Source organism: Empidonax traillii, unplaced genomic scaffold (genome assembly GCF_003031625.1).
Source record: "Empidonax traillii isolate 1590-97213 ecotype Southwest subspecies unplaced genomic scaffold, ASM303162v1 scaffold84:size2688230, whole genome shotgun sequence".
In the NCBI taxonomy this organism is placed as follows: domain Eukaryota; kingdom Metazoa; phylum Chordata; class Aves; order Passeriformes; family Tyrannidae; genus Empidonax; species Empidonax traillii.
This window is the reverse complement of record NW_020955277.1, coordinates 1,082,819-1,099,793: the sequence shown is the minus strand read 5'-3', so window position 1 is coordinate 1,099,793 and position 16,975 is coordinate 1,082,819. Positions and strand designations below refer to the sequence as shown.

General features: G+C 50.4%; 1 protein-coding gene across 3 annotated transcripts in view; it reads right to left on the bottom strand.

Moving 5' to 3' along the window:
- The window catches only part of HIPK2 (homeodomain interacting protein kinase 2), a 131,811-nt gene extending 115,755 nt beyond the window's left edge, over nucleotides 1-16,056 (bottom strand). Inside the window, exon 1 of one of the 3 annotated variants that reach the window (XM_027881152.1) lies at nucleotides 15,839-16,056. In XM_027881152.1, coding sequence (XP_027736953.1) covers nucleotides 15,839-15,857 — 19 coding nt within the window. In that variant the 5' untranslated portion in view covers nucleotides 15,858-16,056. Of the gene's footprint in view, nucleotides 1-9,282; nucleotides 9,359-15,838 lie in introns of those variants that run through there. The other 2 variants (XM_027881150.1, XM_027881151.1) reach the window with 2 other exon arrangements.
- Nucleotides 16,057-16,975: the final 919 nt, after the last annotated feature.

Sequence of the window (16,975 nt, the reverse complement as noted above, 5' to 3'; positions counted from 1 at the left end):
AGCTTTGACTTAAAAACAACCTGTTTTTCTTGTAAAGTTTGACAAATACAAGCAATACTTTCTCTGGCATACTGGCCAAAGTCCTGCAGCCCTAAGTGGTCAAGGAAGGTGGGCAGGATGCCACAGGATGCTTCCAGGGACATCTGCAGACATAGGTCTGGTGTGGCCACCCAGATGCATGTTATGTGCTTCCCAGTAATACAGCAGGCATGATGCTGCGGGCCATCTTCTTCAGAGGCTATCTGAGTGCAGATATGCCCCTCATCAAAATCCCCTCACACACCCAGGTGCAGCAGTGCACACTGTGGCTTTCCTAAAACTAAGGCAGTGCTTCTGAGCAGCAACAGGGCTCCGAAATAAAGACACCTCAAGCTGAAGGGACCATTAGTGAGTGCACTAACCGTTGTTACAAATAAATAAACAAGGATCACAGTTGCAAAGAAAATGAAGAAACAGCAAGTTTCAGCCTGCTGCGACTACCTGTGTGCTGCTAGCTCACCCACTCCAGCAGTGTGGGAAGCCAGGCGTCTCCCCAAGGGGCACCAGATGAAAGGTGTTCCTGTGCAGAAAGCAAGTGTGGACAGAAGGGGACACAAACACGAGAGGGAAGTGGGGGACTCTCCCGACAGAGGTCCAGCATAGTGGTTATGTGGCCTTTAAGAGCCTGGCACAGGGGTGCTGATATCTGCTACCAGCCACAGGCTGAGCCCGCTGCCTGCCAAGAGAAGCAATGAGTAGGCTTGGGAAATGAAAAGCAGTTATCAGAGCAGAACTATAGGGATGACCATACCTAGATGTATGGACACCAGCTGGACTGCCAGAACAGGCCTGTTACTACAACAACTTCTTTGGGCATACAATGCGAACCACTGAGGTCAGAACTGCCAGCCACAATTAATCACACTTACAGATTAAAACCTGACCAAATCCAATGCTCCTGTTAGAACCAAGAAACTCATCTGAAGCTTCCTGGTCCTGTTGGGAATGCAGAGGCTGTCCTGCCCCTTGGTTGCCCTCGCGGCAGGCTGTTACAGCTCAGGAAGGGTGAAGTTCAGCCACAGCATTCGGTGTCACACTTCAGCTCTCTTTAAGCCTTCCAATTAGGGCTTACATGGGGCTTAAGTGCAGCCTGTCCCAACACAGGGTTGGATTTCACAGCTCTTGTGTGCTGCTGGGTTGCCACCTCCAGCTGAAAAGGGGACGAGTGCCCCGCAGGCTGACTGGCAGGTAGCCCGGCAGGTGGTCCATCTGCCCAGACAGCCAGAGCAGGGTATGGGGAGAACCTGCTCCCCACAGCCCTCCCCACATCCCTGGAGGGAAAGGCAGGAGGGTAAATATCACCAGGAGAAGCTTCTGATTCCCTTATCTCAGTTAGCCAAATAACTCCCAATATCCATCTTCTCAGCAAGCATTTCATGGTAGCCACGGAGTGCTTTACCTATGCGACCATGCCTGTGCTCTTCCTCTCCCTACATGCCTGCCAGCCCCCCACAGCTCACCCTGAGCCCCATGGCGACCACAGAGTCCCCACACTAGCTGGCCCATGGGTTAGGACGTCTGACATGCAACATTCAGTTCCCATGTGAGGTCAGTATGTTCTTGATACTCATGCTTCGTCCTCAGCCACCTCAGGAGGGCTGGCCACCTTCAACCAAGCACAACTGAACATGACAGGGCTGGGCTGGGGAGGGGGTGGCAGAGGGGAAGAGGCTGCCAGGAACAGGAGAAAGGACTCAAAATACCCTAGGAGTACTCCCTTCACAAGCCCTGTAATAACAAGAAGATGAGCAGTACAGGAGTACCAACAGCAATGAAACAAAAAAACTAGGACCTGCAACTTGCTCAGTGATGCCAAGTAACAACTGTGGCTAGGAAACATGTTTCCTAGCTCACCATCACTTCTGCCAAAAGCATCTGCATTATTGTAATCAGTAGCAAAAGCATCAGGCATCCTCACCTGAAATTATGCTCTCTCCTGCCATTCACTTACATCCCATCTTCTTTTTCCCTCCCACTTGATTTTCTTCAGGCAGTGGCTTTTTGGCAGGAGTCTCAGAGTCTGTTTGCGACAGGGTATGGCAAGAGAAAGCAGACAACTCCTTGTAAAGCACCCTCTTCCTGAAACCCCTTCAACCCTTCCCGGTTGAGAGGAAATGCAAGGATTGATAATGACTCAAGTGCTCCTCTGGGAAACAGCAATGATTTTGGAGCAACATGAAATAACTTTTAAGCCAAGCCCAGTCCTAAACTCCACGCTCTGCAGCTTGAGTTTGCAGTGGAGCAAGAGCAAAACCAGGGCGCAAGTGCTAACCAGAAGGGATACTGGAAAAGATACTTTACTGAGGTGGTCTCACCTACATTAGATACATTGTGATTGATAAGGTAAACACATCTAAAGGGATACAGAATCGCCAGGGGATACTGTATTTGCATACAGAGCCCAGCTACACTATATGACTAAAACAAGCCTGAAATAACTGAGGACAGACTTGAGACATATAAGCAGAGCTAAGAGATACCCAAGAACTGGTCTACTTGGGCAACCACAATCTGGCACTGGGAGAAGATGTATAAAAGATGCCTGCCATGCAGCTGTTCTGAATCAGGATGGAGATAAGGTAGTAGATGCAGATTACAGATCACTCTCTGTCAAAATATCTTGGATGATATTTTCTCAAGCTTGGATTTCTAGTAACCCTTTTGTTCAGCCTGAAAAGTCATATCGCTTCAAAAAATCTCTTCCTGCCTTTTACAGGCAGAGTGGCAGTGTCCCCTCCTGAACACACTGTGATTTACAGTCTTCCACACTAACACTGGCAACACAACCTCTTATGCAGAGACTGCAGACAGCACTCCTGCCAACACATATGCTGTCACAGCATTGCTCCACATAAACACCCTGCATTCACCTTGTTTATATGTCCTCCTCTACAGGCTAAGACAGCTCACAAACACACACAGAGCCTAATTTATATTTATAATAAATCTCCCTTCTTCATTCCCTGCAGTGGAAAAGAGCCCGGGTACAAATGAAATTTGTTGAGAGAACGGTGTAATAGTTCTAAGGAGAATCAGGCCCAAGGGGGATGAAGCCACATACAGACACATGTGCACCCTCCTACACATGCCTGCAAACATGGAAAGAGTCCCACATACACACACATACACTCTTCCACCTGTATTCTCACATATACTGCTTGATAACAGCATCTGCTGTCCCTTCTGACTCGCACGTGTTTTCAGGCAGCACAGGCTTTTGGAAGGCGCACTTTTGTTACCCAGGTGCTCACAGCCACAGATAAGTGATAAGAAAAAGACACTTCAAGAGAAGTATTGTCACTGTCAATGGGGTATGCTTGTGTCTGGGTCTCACATGTCCTTGTCAGGTGGTGCAGCTATTTTAAAATGGGGTTTGCAACCTGTTTCTTATCTCCACCTGCTAAATACGCAAATATTCTGATGTTGAAAGAATGCAGAGGGGAAGTTAGGTGGGAAGGCACGTTTCTGGTCGTGCCAGTGATAGTGCTAGAAGAGATGAAGGAATTTGTAACTGTATTCATGACTAAATGTGATCCCCCACTTCCTCTGCAGGTACATGCCTTGGGGGAGTCATGAGGTCCTGTGTTTCTCCATGCTGTCCACAAACTGGCTGTAGCCAAGAGCTGTCCTTTTGTTTCAATCTGGTTTCAGAGTAAAGGTTGAGACCTCTTTTCCCTCTGCAAAAGATATTGTTCCAGCTTCCTTAGCTTCCATCACCCTGAGGCCTGATCATGGAAGCATCTCCCTGCAGGACAATGCCATCAGCCCGCTCTGAAACCGGGGTTAGTGTACCGTTCAGGTGCTGTGCAGGGAAGCACAACCAGCCAGCCCTCTGTGGTCTCTACTGGCTCCCAATAAGCTTCTATGAAGATGACCTAGGTATTCATTCCTGTCAAGGTGTTGTGTGCTCACATATCTTCTGTACAACTTCAAGTCCTCTCCCTCGCAGCAGCACTAAGCCCGCCGAGCCCACTAGCAACTGCCCAGTTACAAGAAGGCTCCTGGGCACTGCTGTGTCTGGAGTTGGAGGATGGGCATCACCTAATCCCAACGCTGCTCCACTGCTGACCCAGGGCTCATCATGCAGCATGTTTAATGGAAAGAGCCCCATTACAGACTCCCCTAGCCAAATGTATCGCTAAAGCAAGCTGACACGTACCTATTACTACTGTGCTCAGATCCCTCCCCTGCATTCCCCCCGGGCACTACAGTGCCTCAGCACAGGATCAAAGCTGTTTGTAAACATTAAGGTGCTCAAGAGCATCACCAGAGACGACCCTACTCTGGATATTTTAAAGACTAGTTATTTAACTCCCTAGAAATTCTGTCATGAGAGGAAGATTAAAGGTTCCACACACACAGGATATCCAAGAGGATTTTCTTGGGATTTTTTCTGCAGCTTCTGAAGTCAAACATCTAAATAGGAAAGTAGTAACGATGGCCAGAAATTACCACTGTTTGGAGGCAAAACAGAGGCCTGCTGAAAATCCTCTCCAAACTATTTGGAATTCATCAACACTAAATGATGCCTAGGAGAAAACCCTATGCATTTTAGCTGGACATTCTTCACCTCCAGCCTATTGCTTTAAGCAAACAGATAGCCTTCCTACCAATGTAAGTATGGAGCAATATGGACACTCACCCATCCTGCTGCTGTCAGTTCCTGTCAGAGGGACAGCCCGAAGCCATGGAAGAACCACGCACATGGTCACAAACCAGGCTCCCGACCCTCCACTGACACAGCTCTTCCAGAAACACCGCTGTGAAAAGCTAACACTGGGATGAGGCTCAGACCCCCTCCTCCATGACCCTCTCTAGGCAGGCTGGAGCAGTCTGGAGATGACAGTCCCTCCAATATCCATCCTTCTTCTGGGTACTTCTCCCTCGTCTCTCCATGCCAACACCTCTGGCTGATTTGAGCACTTGTTGCAGCCTTTCTCAAATACAGGTTGCGCGTTCTCTGGGTCAATGCCATGTCACATTTGTCCATCCTTTGGAAAATCTGCAGCACAGAGATCCTTGACTTGGGATACCAGCTGCTAGGGGCTTAAAATAATCTGTAATTAAAATAAAAGTGAAGTTGTACCAGGGGATTGTTGTGCCTCCAAGTTTTCTCCAGACTACTCTCAGGAGACACAGGAGAGGTACCAGAGATAAAAAAACAAACCTCAGCCTACTAGGTTTACACAGAGACCCAGAAAAATATGCATCTGTATTGTTCTGACCTCTAGATCTTTTTTTTCTTCACATTTTCTTAACCTTTAAAAGGCACATAAGATAAACAGAGGAGAAGCTAGACAGACAGCATCCTCGGAAAAGATGTAGGAATATAATCAAGCCCTCAGACATACGCACACAAACACCATAATTTATCTCTTCCTCCTCCTGTTTGATATTATCCTCTGTTCTAGTATCATAATCTGTTGCTATGGGAACAGCTATGATGTCACTACAAGAGGTTTATGGATGCCTTGAACAGGAAGGAAAGGTACATGATGATGGGAGAGAAAAAAAACCCACCTACAAACAGCTGCTAAGCAGGAGATGTTCCAGGAACAGCAAGTGTTAACAGGGAAAAGATAAATACATCAACGGTGCTGGAGTTGTTGCAGACAAGAGCAGAATATAAACCGTGTTTTAAAAATAAAGAATGCTTACAAATTTTGCCTACAAGTAAAAATATTCTGGGAAAGCTAAAGGACCTTCCTGAAAAAAACAAACTTTCTTTGAAACATTCTGCAAGTTTTCTGGGACTGGATGTTCTCTAAATCTTGCTGCTAGAGTCCAAGTCTCCATCAAACCACTCCATCATATGCTGTAACATTCCTTGCAGAAGTGGAACACCCCACCAATGCAGCTGTTAGGTAGGGAGCTTGCTGGCTATCCACCACCCTGTATGCCTTTACAATCTGTAACTACGAAAAAACTTCATGTCTTCAAGTAAAAATAAATAGAACCATAGAATCACTTAGATTGAAAATGACTTCTAAGATCAATGAGTTCAACCATTAACCAAACATTGTCAAGCACATAACTAACCATGCCCCTAAGCACTACATCTATACATTTTTTAAATACATCCAGAGATGGTGACTCCACCACTTCCCTAGGCACCCTGTTTCAGTGCTTGACAACACTTTCCATTAGGAAATTTTTCATAATATACAATCTACACCTTTCCTGATGCAACCTGAGGCCATTTCCTTTTGTCCTGTTGCTTGTTACCTGTGAAAAGAGGCCAATGTCCACCTCACTACCAGCTCCTTTCAGGTCTCCCCCAAGCCTCCTTTTCCCAAGCCAAACAACCCCAGCTCCCTCAGCTGCTCCTCATAAGACCTGTGCACTACATCCTTCAGCAGCTCCATTGCCCTTCTTCGGACATGCACCAGCATTTCAGTGTCTTTCTTGTAGTACTCCTATGCCTTTAAGATTTGTTTCTTGGAGAATGTCCAGCATTCCTGGACTCTTTTGCCCCTCAGGACCAAGTCCCAGTGGACTCTGTCAACCAGCCCCCTAAATAGGCCAGTGTCTGCCCTACGGAAGTCCAAGGCAGCCATTCTGCTGAGTCCCCTCCTTACTTCTCCAAAAACTGAAAATCAATCACTGTACCCAAAAACAGCCTCCAACCACCACATCACCCACAAGTCCTTCTCTGTTCACATAAAACAGGTCCAGCGGGGCGGCTTCCTTTGCTGGCTCACTCACCAGCTGTGTCAGGAAGTTATCTTCCACACATTCCAGGAACCTCCTAGACTGTTTCCTCTCTGCTGTTTCCTCTCTTTGCAGAGACACACTGAATCCACTGAATCACATCCAGTAGCAAACAAACACCCTGACCCTAAACTGTAAGAAAAAAGGAGATTTTCCTGCTCTCTTCACCCAAGACAAAAACCATAATCTTTCAGACTCACTGACAAACATATTGGCATACCTGACCTGCTACTAGAGAGAACAGTATGTTGAGCCTCATGCGCTCAGAACATGCCCAGCCTTTGGGCCATGCACATCCATGTGCGGCATTATGCACATCTGGTTCTCATCCATGAGCTCAGGTGTTGCTGACTGTGCCTCCACGCTCGTACCTGTTTCAGTGACCTGGACTGAGGATGAGAGTAGAGCAGACATGACAATGGAGAGGGTGGGTAGTCACACATGCCCTTAAAGGCATCATGTGCAGGCTAAGGGAAAATCCAGTAGGCAGCTCCTGATGGGGAGGAGGAGGAGGAGGAGGGAGGGTCGCAGATCAAATTCATCCTGCATAGACACCGTCGTCATGGGAAGAGCAATGGCAGCAAGGCAGGAAACCACAAGGATCTCAGATCAATGGAAAGTGCTGGTGTTTCAGATAACTCTGTCCCATCAGAATTTCTTGAGTGTGGTGAGCAGGATTAGAGATCTTTAAGGAAAGCCACAGCATCAGTTTTGCCTCTAGTCTCAGCTCCAGATGGGGGGAATCCCGAGGCAGACACTCTGTTTTGCCTGTGAGCATTAAGATATAGGTGGTATTTCCTGTCCTTGCTCACTTTCCCGTCCAAAGATGCTAGAAACAACTGCAGGGAAAAAACCTTGCAGAGACTGAAGTCAGCAAGGGCAGCTGCAAAAACAGTCCAAGATGGGATCTTCAGCATTTCACTCAATTTTCTGTTCCTGCCAGATCTGGCTGTAACAGCCCCAGTAGCCCCAGTACTTCTCAGGGATCACTTCTCTCTTCTGTTACAGTCACGTACTCTCACCTTTCCTTCCCACCTCTCTCTCTCATCCTCTTCTCTCTTATTCCTGACCTACTGCCTTACTCCATCTCAATCTTCAGCCCACCCTTCCCTTCCCTGAAGGAACCCCTGTCACAAATGATCAGGAAAACCCACATGTGATTTCCAAAGAGCCCAGCCAAATCCTACAATCCATGCTTCTGCGTCATCACTGCAGGAAATGCAAACTCTTTGGGGTGGGAACTATCTATCCTTTCATACCAATACCATGCATAGTGCAGTAAGGTCCTGTTCTTGTTTGGCACTGGCACCACTACAGCAAATCCAACTGCTATTAGGAATACTTCAAAAGCACCAGAGTAAAAGAATAGGAGGTGTGAAAACAATGCCAAGTGTTCTGTGTGTTTTCCAGTTTCTTTTATATTTGTGGGCAAGGTTCTGTTTCTATTTTTTATGAAACAATCTCTTCTGTGTTTTCTATTTGGGATCACAAAGTGGAAAACAAAGCTGATCTTGGTGAAGAAACAAGAGATTGTGCTTTTTAAACTGGCAGGTGACACCAAGCAGGATTGCAAAATAAGAATTCAAAACAATCCTGACAAATTAAAGGGTACAGGATGAAATTCAAATGGGACAGATACAAAAATCATACACCTAGGCAGGAAAGCCTGGCTCCACACACGCAGAATAGGAAACGGCTCATGAGGCATCAGACCTCTTGGACAGGATCTCGAATCCGTGGCACATCACAAGCTGCACACAGATGAACAATGTCACGGTGCAAAAGTTAAACCAAACAGGAGCACTGCCTGTAAGAGATGTGAAGAAATGCTTCTTGCTCTACTTGGTCAGCACAGGACCCAACATACAGCTCTGTGCTCTAGCAATGCCATTCAAAAGAGAGGTGGACTAGCTGAAGGGGGCACAGAGAAAAAGGATGGTCAGAGCTGAAGGAAACAAGACACAGGAGAAAGAGCCGAAGAATGTGTTTGAGATATGATTCAGCCTAAGGGACACAAAGTCAAGGACAGACATGACAAAGACAAAGGAATAGTTTTCCCACACCCACTGTTAAAAGGACAAGGAATCAGAGCACGCAAAGCAGAGCAGTTAATGAGGAGGTAAAATCTTTTCAGTGACAAAGCAAAGGGCAATGATGACAGCCTGGGTAGGCTGTGCACCCCATACATGGGGAATATGCTGGACAAGCCTGTTAAGGGAACATGCTGGATGGGTATTCAATATCCTGCCTTGAAGCACTTTTTGAAATCTTTCCTATGCCCACTTCCTACGATTTCAATGATTTTGGTGAGAGGTAATTCTTTGGCATTTTAGCATAGCCCACAGACCAAGATAAACCTGTCAGTCTTTAGGACAGAAAGAGATGTCAACCTGCAGGGTACTGCTGTGTAACACCATTGTTTCAGTTCTTGCTAATACCTTTAAGGATTAAAAGTTATAATGAACAGGGAAGACAGTTCCCTTCAGAGTTTCCCAAGTTTCTCTTGTAAATACCACTGCCTTGTGGACTGACCTTTCCCACTTTTCAGGGTAGGAGCTGTCTGTGACTGCTCTTACTTCATCTTTCCAGAGACAGGTGTCAGCACGAGCTTCAGCTTCTCCAACCAAATGCCCCATTCAGGGGTAATGCTGAAGAAAACTGAGGGAGCAAACTATGCCATCCTTCACCCAGCATGAAACTCCCTCTCCCTCCAGAACATGACACAGACAGGCTAATGCTGACCACGTGGAGAAGGTGCTTCTCCTTGTGTAGCTCCCCAGCTTTCAGTGGCTGTGGCTGACCTACATCAGAATCGAGCCCAGGAGCAGCTCAAGGGGTCCACATCTTGAGATTGCTTGCCTCCCACTGGCTACTCTGTACACATCCTGTAAATAAGCAGAAGATTGTTCCTCGGCATCATTCTGTCAGCAGCTTGATCAGACAGCCAGTCTGTGTATAGCACCTTGAATATACACAGTGTTGTATAAACATGCACTATTACAGCTTATTGTTACTTCCATTCAATAAAGAAATCCTAATGGTACAGCTTTTTAATTGTTTTAGTCCTGACTCTGGACTCCTGCAGGTATTCTGAGATATGGCGATGCCTTTGCCAGCCTTCGGAGACAGAGGTTTCTGCTTCACTCATGTACATGGGCAGATCTTAGAAGAATTGGTTTTACTATCACTGAGAAGGCTACCTGAATTCAGGAGTGGTCCCAAAACACATGCACTTGAGGATGGACCTCAGTTGCTGATGTGGTCAACTGAGGGAGGACTCAGGTGTGCTCTGTGCTGTTAATGGGGGGGAGGCATCAACATGCCTCTACTCTTCCTGCAGGACAAACAGAAAAATTGCTAAATGTCCTATCTGAACTGAAATTATCACCTGGGTTTATTTTTAAAACAAAAGCTGAACTCTGTACTGCCAGGGGGAATAGTTTTAAAAGAGAAGGTCTCCTGTTGAACACTTAGGTTTGTATTAGGGTATGTAAATAGCTGAAGAAACAACCTTTTCTCTAAATCGCGTTTAATTCTCACTTCTTGTTATACACTATTTATCCTTCCAAAAGCAAGAAAAAACCCTATAAATAATATCTCGCATTTAGAGGGCAGAGATTCCCTAGTAAGGATGAGGAAACAACCTCATTTTTATAAAATGGACTGATTAAGCTATAGAGGCTGTGAGTCAGAAAGGTGCTTCAGCGTGTGGCCAGCTTTAAAGACATAAACAATCCTAATGAAGTCACCAGCACTGACTGTGAGCTTAAATTTAGGCACAGACCTTAAAATATCTTCTTAAATTGAGATCAGAGAGGAAAAGGGTGGAACTTAAAAAAAAAACAAAAAACAAAAATCAAAACCAAAACAGTCTCAGCCTACCCATCCACTACAGACGCAGGGAGGGGGACACCATAATAGATGTCAGCCCATCACTGAATGCCTTTGCAAACTCTCCTCAAGGGTTTCGCCCACAGGTAGCACCATCACATTTGGCTAAACTCCTATAGCTGAAAGAAGTTGTCTAATCTGCCTCATACTGGTGCCTAGCCTGGTCCAAGCAGAAGATGACAGCACTTCTTGACCTCACCATCTGGCAGCATTGCTCTAACACCATCACCTGGGACCCACTTGGTGAGGTCCACAATCAGGACAGCGATTTACCTCTAGGCCCAGGTCACCAATCATTCCATGATCTGACCTCCCAACATTCCTCCTGACCAAACATCCACATACTTTCAGACACCATTGCTGCAATGTGGCCAAAATTGAGCCTTATTCATTTAGCCACCCATGTACGTTATCTACCTACAAATACACAGTCTAACTTCTCAAGGCTGACCTACATTCAAAAGCCTCACAAGCATCAAGGAGGTCTCTGGGCTGTCCCTCATTGGCTGAAGACCTACACTGAACAGGGTGCACAGCCATCTCTTACCCAGTCTCAATGAAACTGCATCCAGTGGCTTCAAAGCACCATGTGAAACTGGGCAATAAATAACAACCATTGAGTAAATGAGGAAACTGAGTGATGGGAAAACGAAAATTACTTCATTTTCTAGGCCAGCTGATGTGTCCAGCTAAAGGCACCTGGGTTTTCCCCACCTGTTACAGCCATAAAGAGGAACACAATTCACAAAGTCCAAGGGCCGATGACTGTGGCAAGTAACTGTGCTTGCCTCTTTGTCTGCTCACCCCAGCCCCTGGTCCCAGCAGTGCTCTTTCCCCTTCTGAAAATAAAACAGCATTTTTCACCCATTACATCTCAAACTCACTTAATCGCTAGACACAGCAGCACGATAAGAACAATAATTTTAACTGGAGGGGACTTCCTGTTATCCTGGCTGTAGCCATATCCTGAGCAAATAAAAACTTGGGCTTTTGGTCCCAGCATTGACACAGCTTAAGTTCTGATTATTATTTCATAAACAGGAAGTGCCTTTGAGTTATCATCTCCCTGCATGAACTTTGGGGTAAAGACCTTTACTCCGCCTCACTGGGGCCACCTCCCTGATGAGCAAGTTTTGTGTGTAATGAGCCAGTTTTATGTGCTTTAACAAGATCTGAGGATGCATTCAAAACCCAGCAGGGCTGGCCTGTTCCGGGCATTAAATGGGACCTGATCCACAACCAGTCCAGGATCAGATTTTCAAGCTTTCCCAGCCCCTCGTGCGACAAGCAGAGCATGCAGGCAGGTCCCTGCCTGCGCTGAGCTCCAGCAGCGGCACCGGTGGCGAGGTGCAATTTACAAATATTACCCAGATTAATTCCATAAGCCACCCACATAGACAACTACCGATGCGGCTGCTAAAAATACACCGTGAGTTGCAAAAAAGTTGTCAAGAATAAGTAAGGAGCAAAGCAAAGAGGAACAAAACCAAAACAGAGGTAATCACTGTTTAGAAAATAAAGATTAATGTATATAAATACCTCTCTTTACCCAATTCTGAAGGATGCCAGGTACCAGACACCCAGGAAATCACTGGAGACAACTGGAGACACCCACCCTATGCAAAAATCTACCCATAGCTCAGGCACTGCTGATGTCTGGCAGACCCCCTCTTAAACTGGGGTCTCCCTGGTCCACAGATCCTGGCTCTATTCTCTGCACAGTAGAAAATGTCACGGGATGAGGACACAGGTGATGATTTTGCACAGCAAGGGCAACAATGCCTAGAGGAGGGTCCAGAGAACCAGATTCTCGCCTGCCTCAAGCCATTTGCCTCCTCTGAAGCCAATACAGCTGCTCCTGATGAAGCCACATCTCTGGTGCTCAGTGGGATGGCAGCCACTAGTTTGCCCCAACTCTGGAGTAGAGGCCATGCAGGATTACACCTGATGAAGTCCGCTTTGAATCCCAACACATTTCCTCGTATGGCTCACAAACAAAACTAAATAACAGGTCAAACGTTGTTTGGTAGTGTTACTTTTGTTTTGTTCTACTTGTTATGTTTCTATGTCCTTCATTTTAGTGCACAGCTCTGCAGCACCCAGGGAAAAAAAAAAAAAAAAAAAAAAAAAAAAAAAAAAAAAAAAAAAAAAAAAAAAAAAAAAAAAAAAAAAAGAGAAAAACCCAGGAGAGGAGAAGTCAACAGCAAAAACTCCAAATTCTTTAAAACAAATGGGAAAATGGGAAAATTCTGCTTGCACAGTGTGTGTGGGAGAGGATTTCACACCAGATATTCACTTATTTATCATGCTTCGCCTATTAATATCAGGTGAGGCACCATTCTGCTTCCCAGAACTGGTATTTAAGCCAGCTTCTCAGAACAAGCATACACCACCTTCACCTGCACGTCAAGAATGGTGGGTGACTTTGTGCATGTGCTCTATGTTATCACTCACCTAAATTTCTACTGGAACCATTTCATAAGGCCTTAGTAGGTGTCACATTTCCTCCCAGGGTGCCTTTTCTGTCAAAGAGCCTATGTTCTGAAATCGGTACGGCAGGGATATGGTTTCACCTACCCTCGCCTCCCTTGCAGTGGTGGCGGTGGGCGTGCACGTGTGCCACCGAAACTGCTCGGTCAAGGGCAGGAGCAGAGAAGCAACGCAATGCTGATCCAAACCCTCGACTCCCGTGCTCTCGTCAGTGGCCTGGCCGTACCTGATGCTCCAGAGGAGGGCTACAAACCAGCCTGCTTATGCACATAACGTGAGGTTTGCAAGGGAGGATGGCAGTCCTCGCCTCCTTCCAAGGAGGAAATTGCATCCCCTGCGATTAGTAAGTTTTTATCTATGCACTGCGATATTGCAGGGAATTCTAAGGACCTCTCATGGCAACTAGGAGGCGAAAAACAATCATTAACCCCTCCTCCACCTCCCTCGAAGCCACTGAGCAGCAATTTAACCCGCAAACATACCGCACCACAGCACAGATAAAACAATCTCTATCAGCCTTTACGCTATCTACCGGCTCCTGACATTTGGGATATTCACGTACTTTGAGGCTTAAGGCATGCTGCAGAGCCTGGCTGCGGACCCTCCCGTATCGGCTGCGGGGAGTTTGTTTTTATTGGTCACTTTCAGGGCATTTTTCCCCATCTGCTCCCTTTTCCCAGTCAGGCAGAAGCAGGGGCGCCGCCGAAGTTAGGATGCTCTAAGGCACCGCTAAACTTCCACCGCACGCTCTGGTGCGGCACCGGTGCGGCCCCGGTTGGAAGCCGGCGCCCTGCCCGCCCCGGCAGCGGCTCCCTTCTCCTCTGCCTCCCCTCCCCTCCGCTGCCCTGCCCGGCTCCAGGGAGGCGGCCGTGCCGGCGCTCGCCCGCTGCGGCGCGCCGGGAAGGGGGAAGCGCGGCCGGGCTGACCGCAGGCCCCGCGCCTCCCGCCGCCCCCGGCCGCTGCGGACCCGCCGCGGGGCGCCGCACCCGCCCCGGGTCACCGCACCGCCCCGCACCGCCCGCCGGATGCGGCCCGGCGAGCAGCGAACTTCAGGGCGATCGCCGCATTACCCACCCGGCCGGCGGCGCCCGCCCGGGAGGGGCTGGGCGGGCTCGGCGGCGGGCGGTGCGGTGCCGGGCAGGCCTCGCCGGCCCGGGGCCGCACCGGGGGCAGGGGGGTCAGGGCCGGCCCTGCGGGGCGCTGGGAGGGGGCCGGGCAGGTACGCGCCGGGGCTGCAAGCCCCGAGCCGCAGGGCAGCGGTGGCGGGCGAGCTCCCCCCGCCCGCGGCGGGGCCCCGCTGCCGGGGGAGGCGCCGGGGGCGGCCCGGGGAGGGGAGGGGAGCGCAGGGGAGGGGGGGCTGCCCGGACCGGGGCCGCTCGGCGGCGCGGCGCGGCCGCCAGAGGGCGCCGCCGACGGGCCGGCCCCGACCGGCACCCCGGGCCCGCCGCGGCCCCTCCGCCGGCACCGGCCCGGCCCCGCCGCGGCCCCCCCCGCTCCCCCGCCGGCCCCACGCTCCGCCGGCCTCGTGCCCGGCAGCGGCGAGCCTGGGCAGGGCCGGCTGCCCTCCCTTCCCTGCAGAAAACGCTTCTCTTTGTCTGCCCGCCTCCGGCGGGGTCCGAACTCCGCGCCGCGGGTGAGCTCGGGGCTGCCCAGAAATAACCCGGTGGGCCGCCGGTAACTTTACACCGCCCGCCGAGCGCCCTCCGAGCGGGCGCCGCAGCCCGAGGCTCGATTTCCTCCTCAGATAAGTTTTACCGGCCTCGCCACGGGGACGAAAGTACCGTGTCCCCGCGCCGCCCCCCCCCTCCCGCTCCCGCTCCCCTCCGCGCCCGGGTCTCCGCCGCCACGGACCGAGCGGTCCCGGGCGGGATGGAGCGGCCGCCGGAGGATGTCCCTCCGGTTTATGTAACGCTCCCCGGGCAGCACCGAGCCAGGAGGGGTGACGAGGGAGGATAAATGCGTCGCGATGGGATTTAAATTAAACCCTGATACATCTTTGAATATTTTCTTTTTAAACAGACACCCTGAACTACGCACCGATCTAACACACGTACCCATATCCATATATACATATATACCTATGTGTGTATATATATATATATATATACATATATATATATATTATTTTTTTAACACGGAAAAAACTAAGTTGGGGCACTTGGGCTTCTCTCCGCAGCCCGGGCTGGGCTGAAAGAGAAGCCGGGGGAGCTGACAGGCGGCTGCCGGCAGCTCCGTCGCCCGCCGCCGCTGCTGCCCGCGGGGTCCCCGCTCCCCGGAGAAGCGGAGCCCCGGCGTGGGGAACTCCTGGGAAACCGGCGAACGGAGCGGGGTGGCCGGTCCTGGAAATGCGAACTGCGGCGAGGGGCAGACAGGCAGCAGGCACACACACACACGGAGGCGCAGGGCAAGCTCTGTCCACCTCATTGTTCTGCTCGGCACCGGCACGGACTTCACCCACCGCCCCCCGCCGGGGACCGAGCGCCCGGGACCGCGGGGCCGGGGGCGGGCAGAGCCGGGGGGAGACCCGCGCCTCGCCCCGCTCCCGCCGGGCACCGGGAAGGGCGGGGGTGCCCCGCCGCCTCCCCGCAACATCTCCGGGGGCACGGGGAACCGCGGGCGGGCGGCCGGGGACCCCCTGCTCCCCCCCTCCCTCCCCCTCCGCCACCGGGCGAGGGGTGCCGGCGGGGCGCGCCGGGCCGGGGCTTACCTTCGTACATGGGGGCCATCGGTGCAAGGACGCCTGTTATTCATGGCAACGCCGCCACGAACGACGCGAGATCGCAGCCCCCCAAACTCAACACACATCTGCCATCTTGAGCGGGTGTCTCTCGGCGGAGGCGAAGCTGCCGCCTGCCTTCTGCATCGCTGCCCACCTCAGCGCGGGGGGAGCCGGGCACATCCAGCCCCGCTGCCGGCCCTCCGACGCGGCCGGGGCGGGCGGGCGAGCGGGCGGGGGGCGGCGGCGCCGGGCCGGGCCGGGCCGGGCCGGGGCCGGGGCGAGGCGCGGGGCCGGGCAGGGGCGGCGGGCGGCGGGGCCCCCCCGGCTCGGGACGGCGGCGCTGGGGAGGGAGGGAGGGAGAGAGGGAGGGAGGGAAGGAGAGAGGAAGGGAGGAAAGGAGAGGGAGGGAGGGAAGGAGGGGGGCTGGCGCGGTGCCCCCGCTCTCAGCGCGGCATGGCTGCGTGTGCCGGGGCGCCTGCAAAAGTTGCACTGGGGGTGAGAGAAAGGGAGAGAGAGACGGAGGGAGAGAGAGGGAGACGGAGACCGAGACGGAGAGGAGGAAAAAAAAAAAGGAGAAAAAAAAAAAAAGCAGCGAAGGGAGTTTGCAAATAATCAAGCGCCGATGGCACCGATCGCGGCTTCCCAGAAGGAGCGGGAGCGAGCGAGAGAAACCCTCTGCTGAGATTATGTGGGATCTTGTTTAACAACACATTTCAATCAGGAGAAAAAAGGAACAGTCAACAGAAGTTGGTGAAACACTTCTGTCTTCCCCCCCCTCCTCTTTATAGAAAAGAGAGGAAGAGAAAAAAATAAAAAGGCAGCTGATTGAAGCTTTGCAACTCACTGGCTGTGGGGATCATATAATTTGAGCTCATGTTTTACAATAGCATGGAAAATTCCTACCTCTCCCCCTCTCCCCAAATAAATCTTCTATTCCCTCAAGGCATTTCACAATCTGGTTCACTGACAAAAGTTCCAATTTATCTTTTTTTTTTTTTTTTTTTCCTCGTTTAGCTTACTCGCAGTATAAATATTTAGCGGATGCATTTAAAAGAAACATACGTTGTTGCTTTTAGGATTCAGGTTGTGGTTTTGGTGTTGATTTGTTTGTGTTTCTTTTTTTTT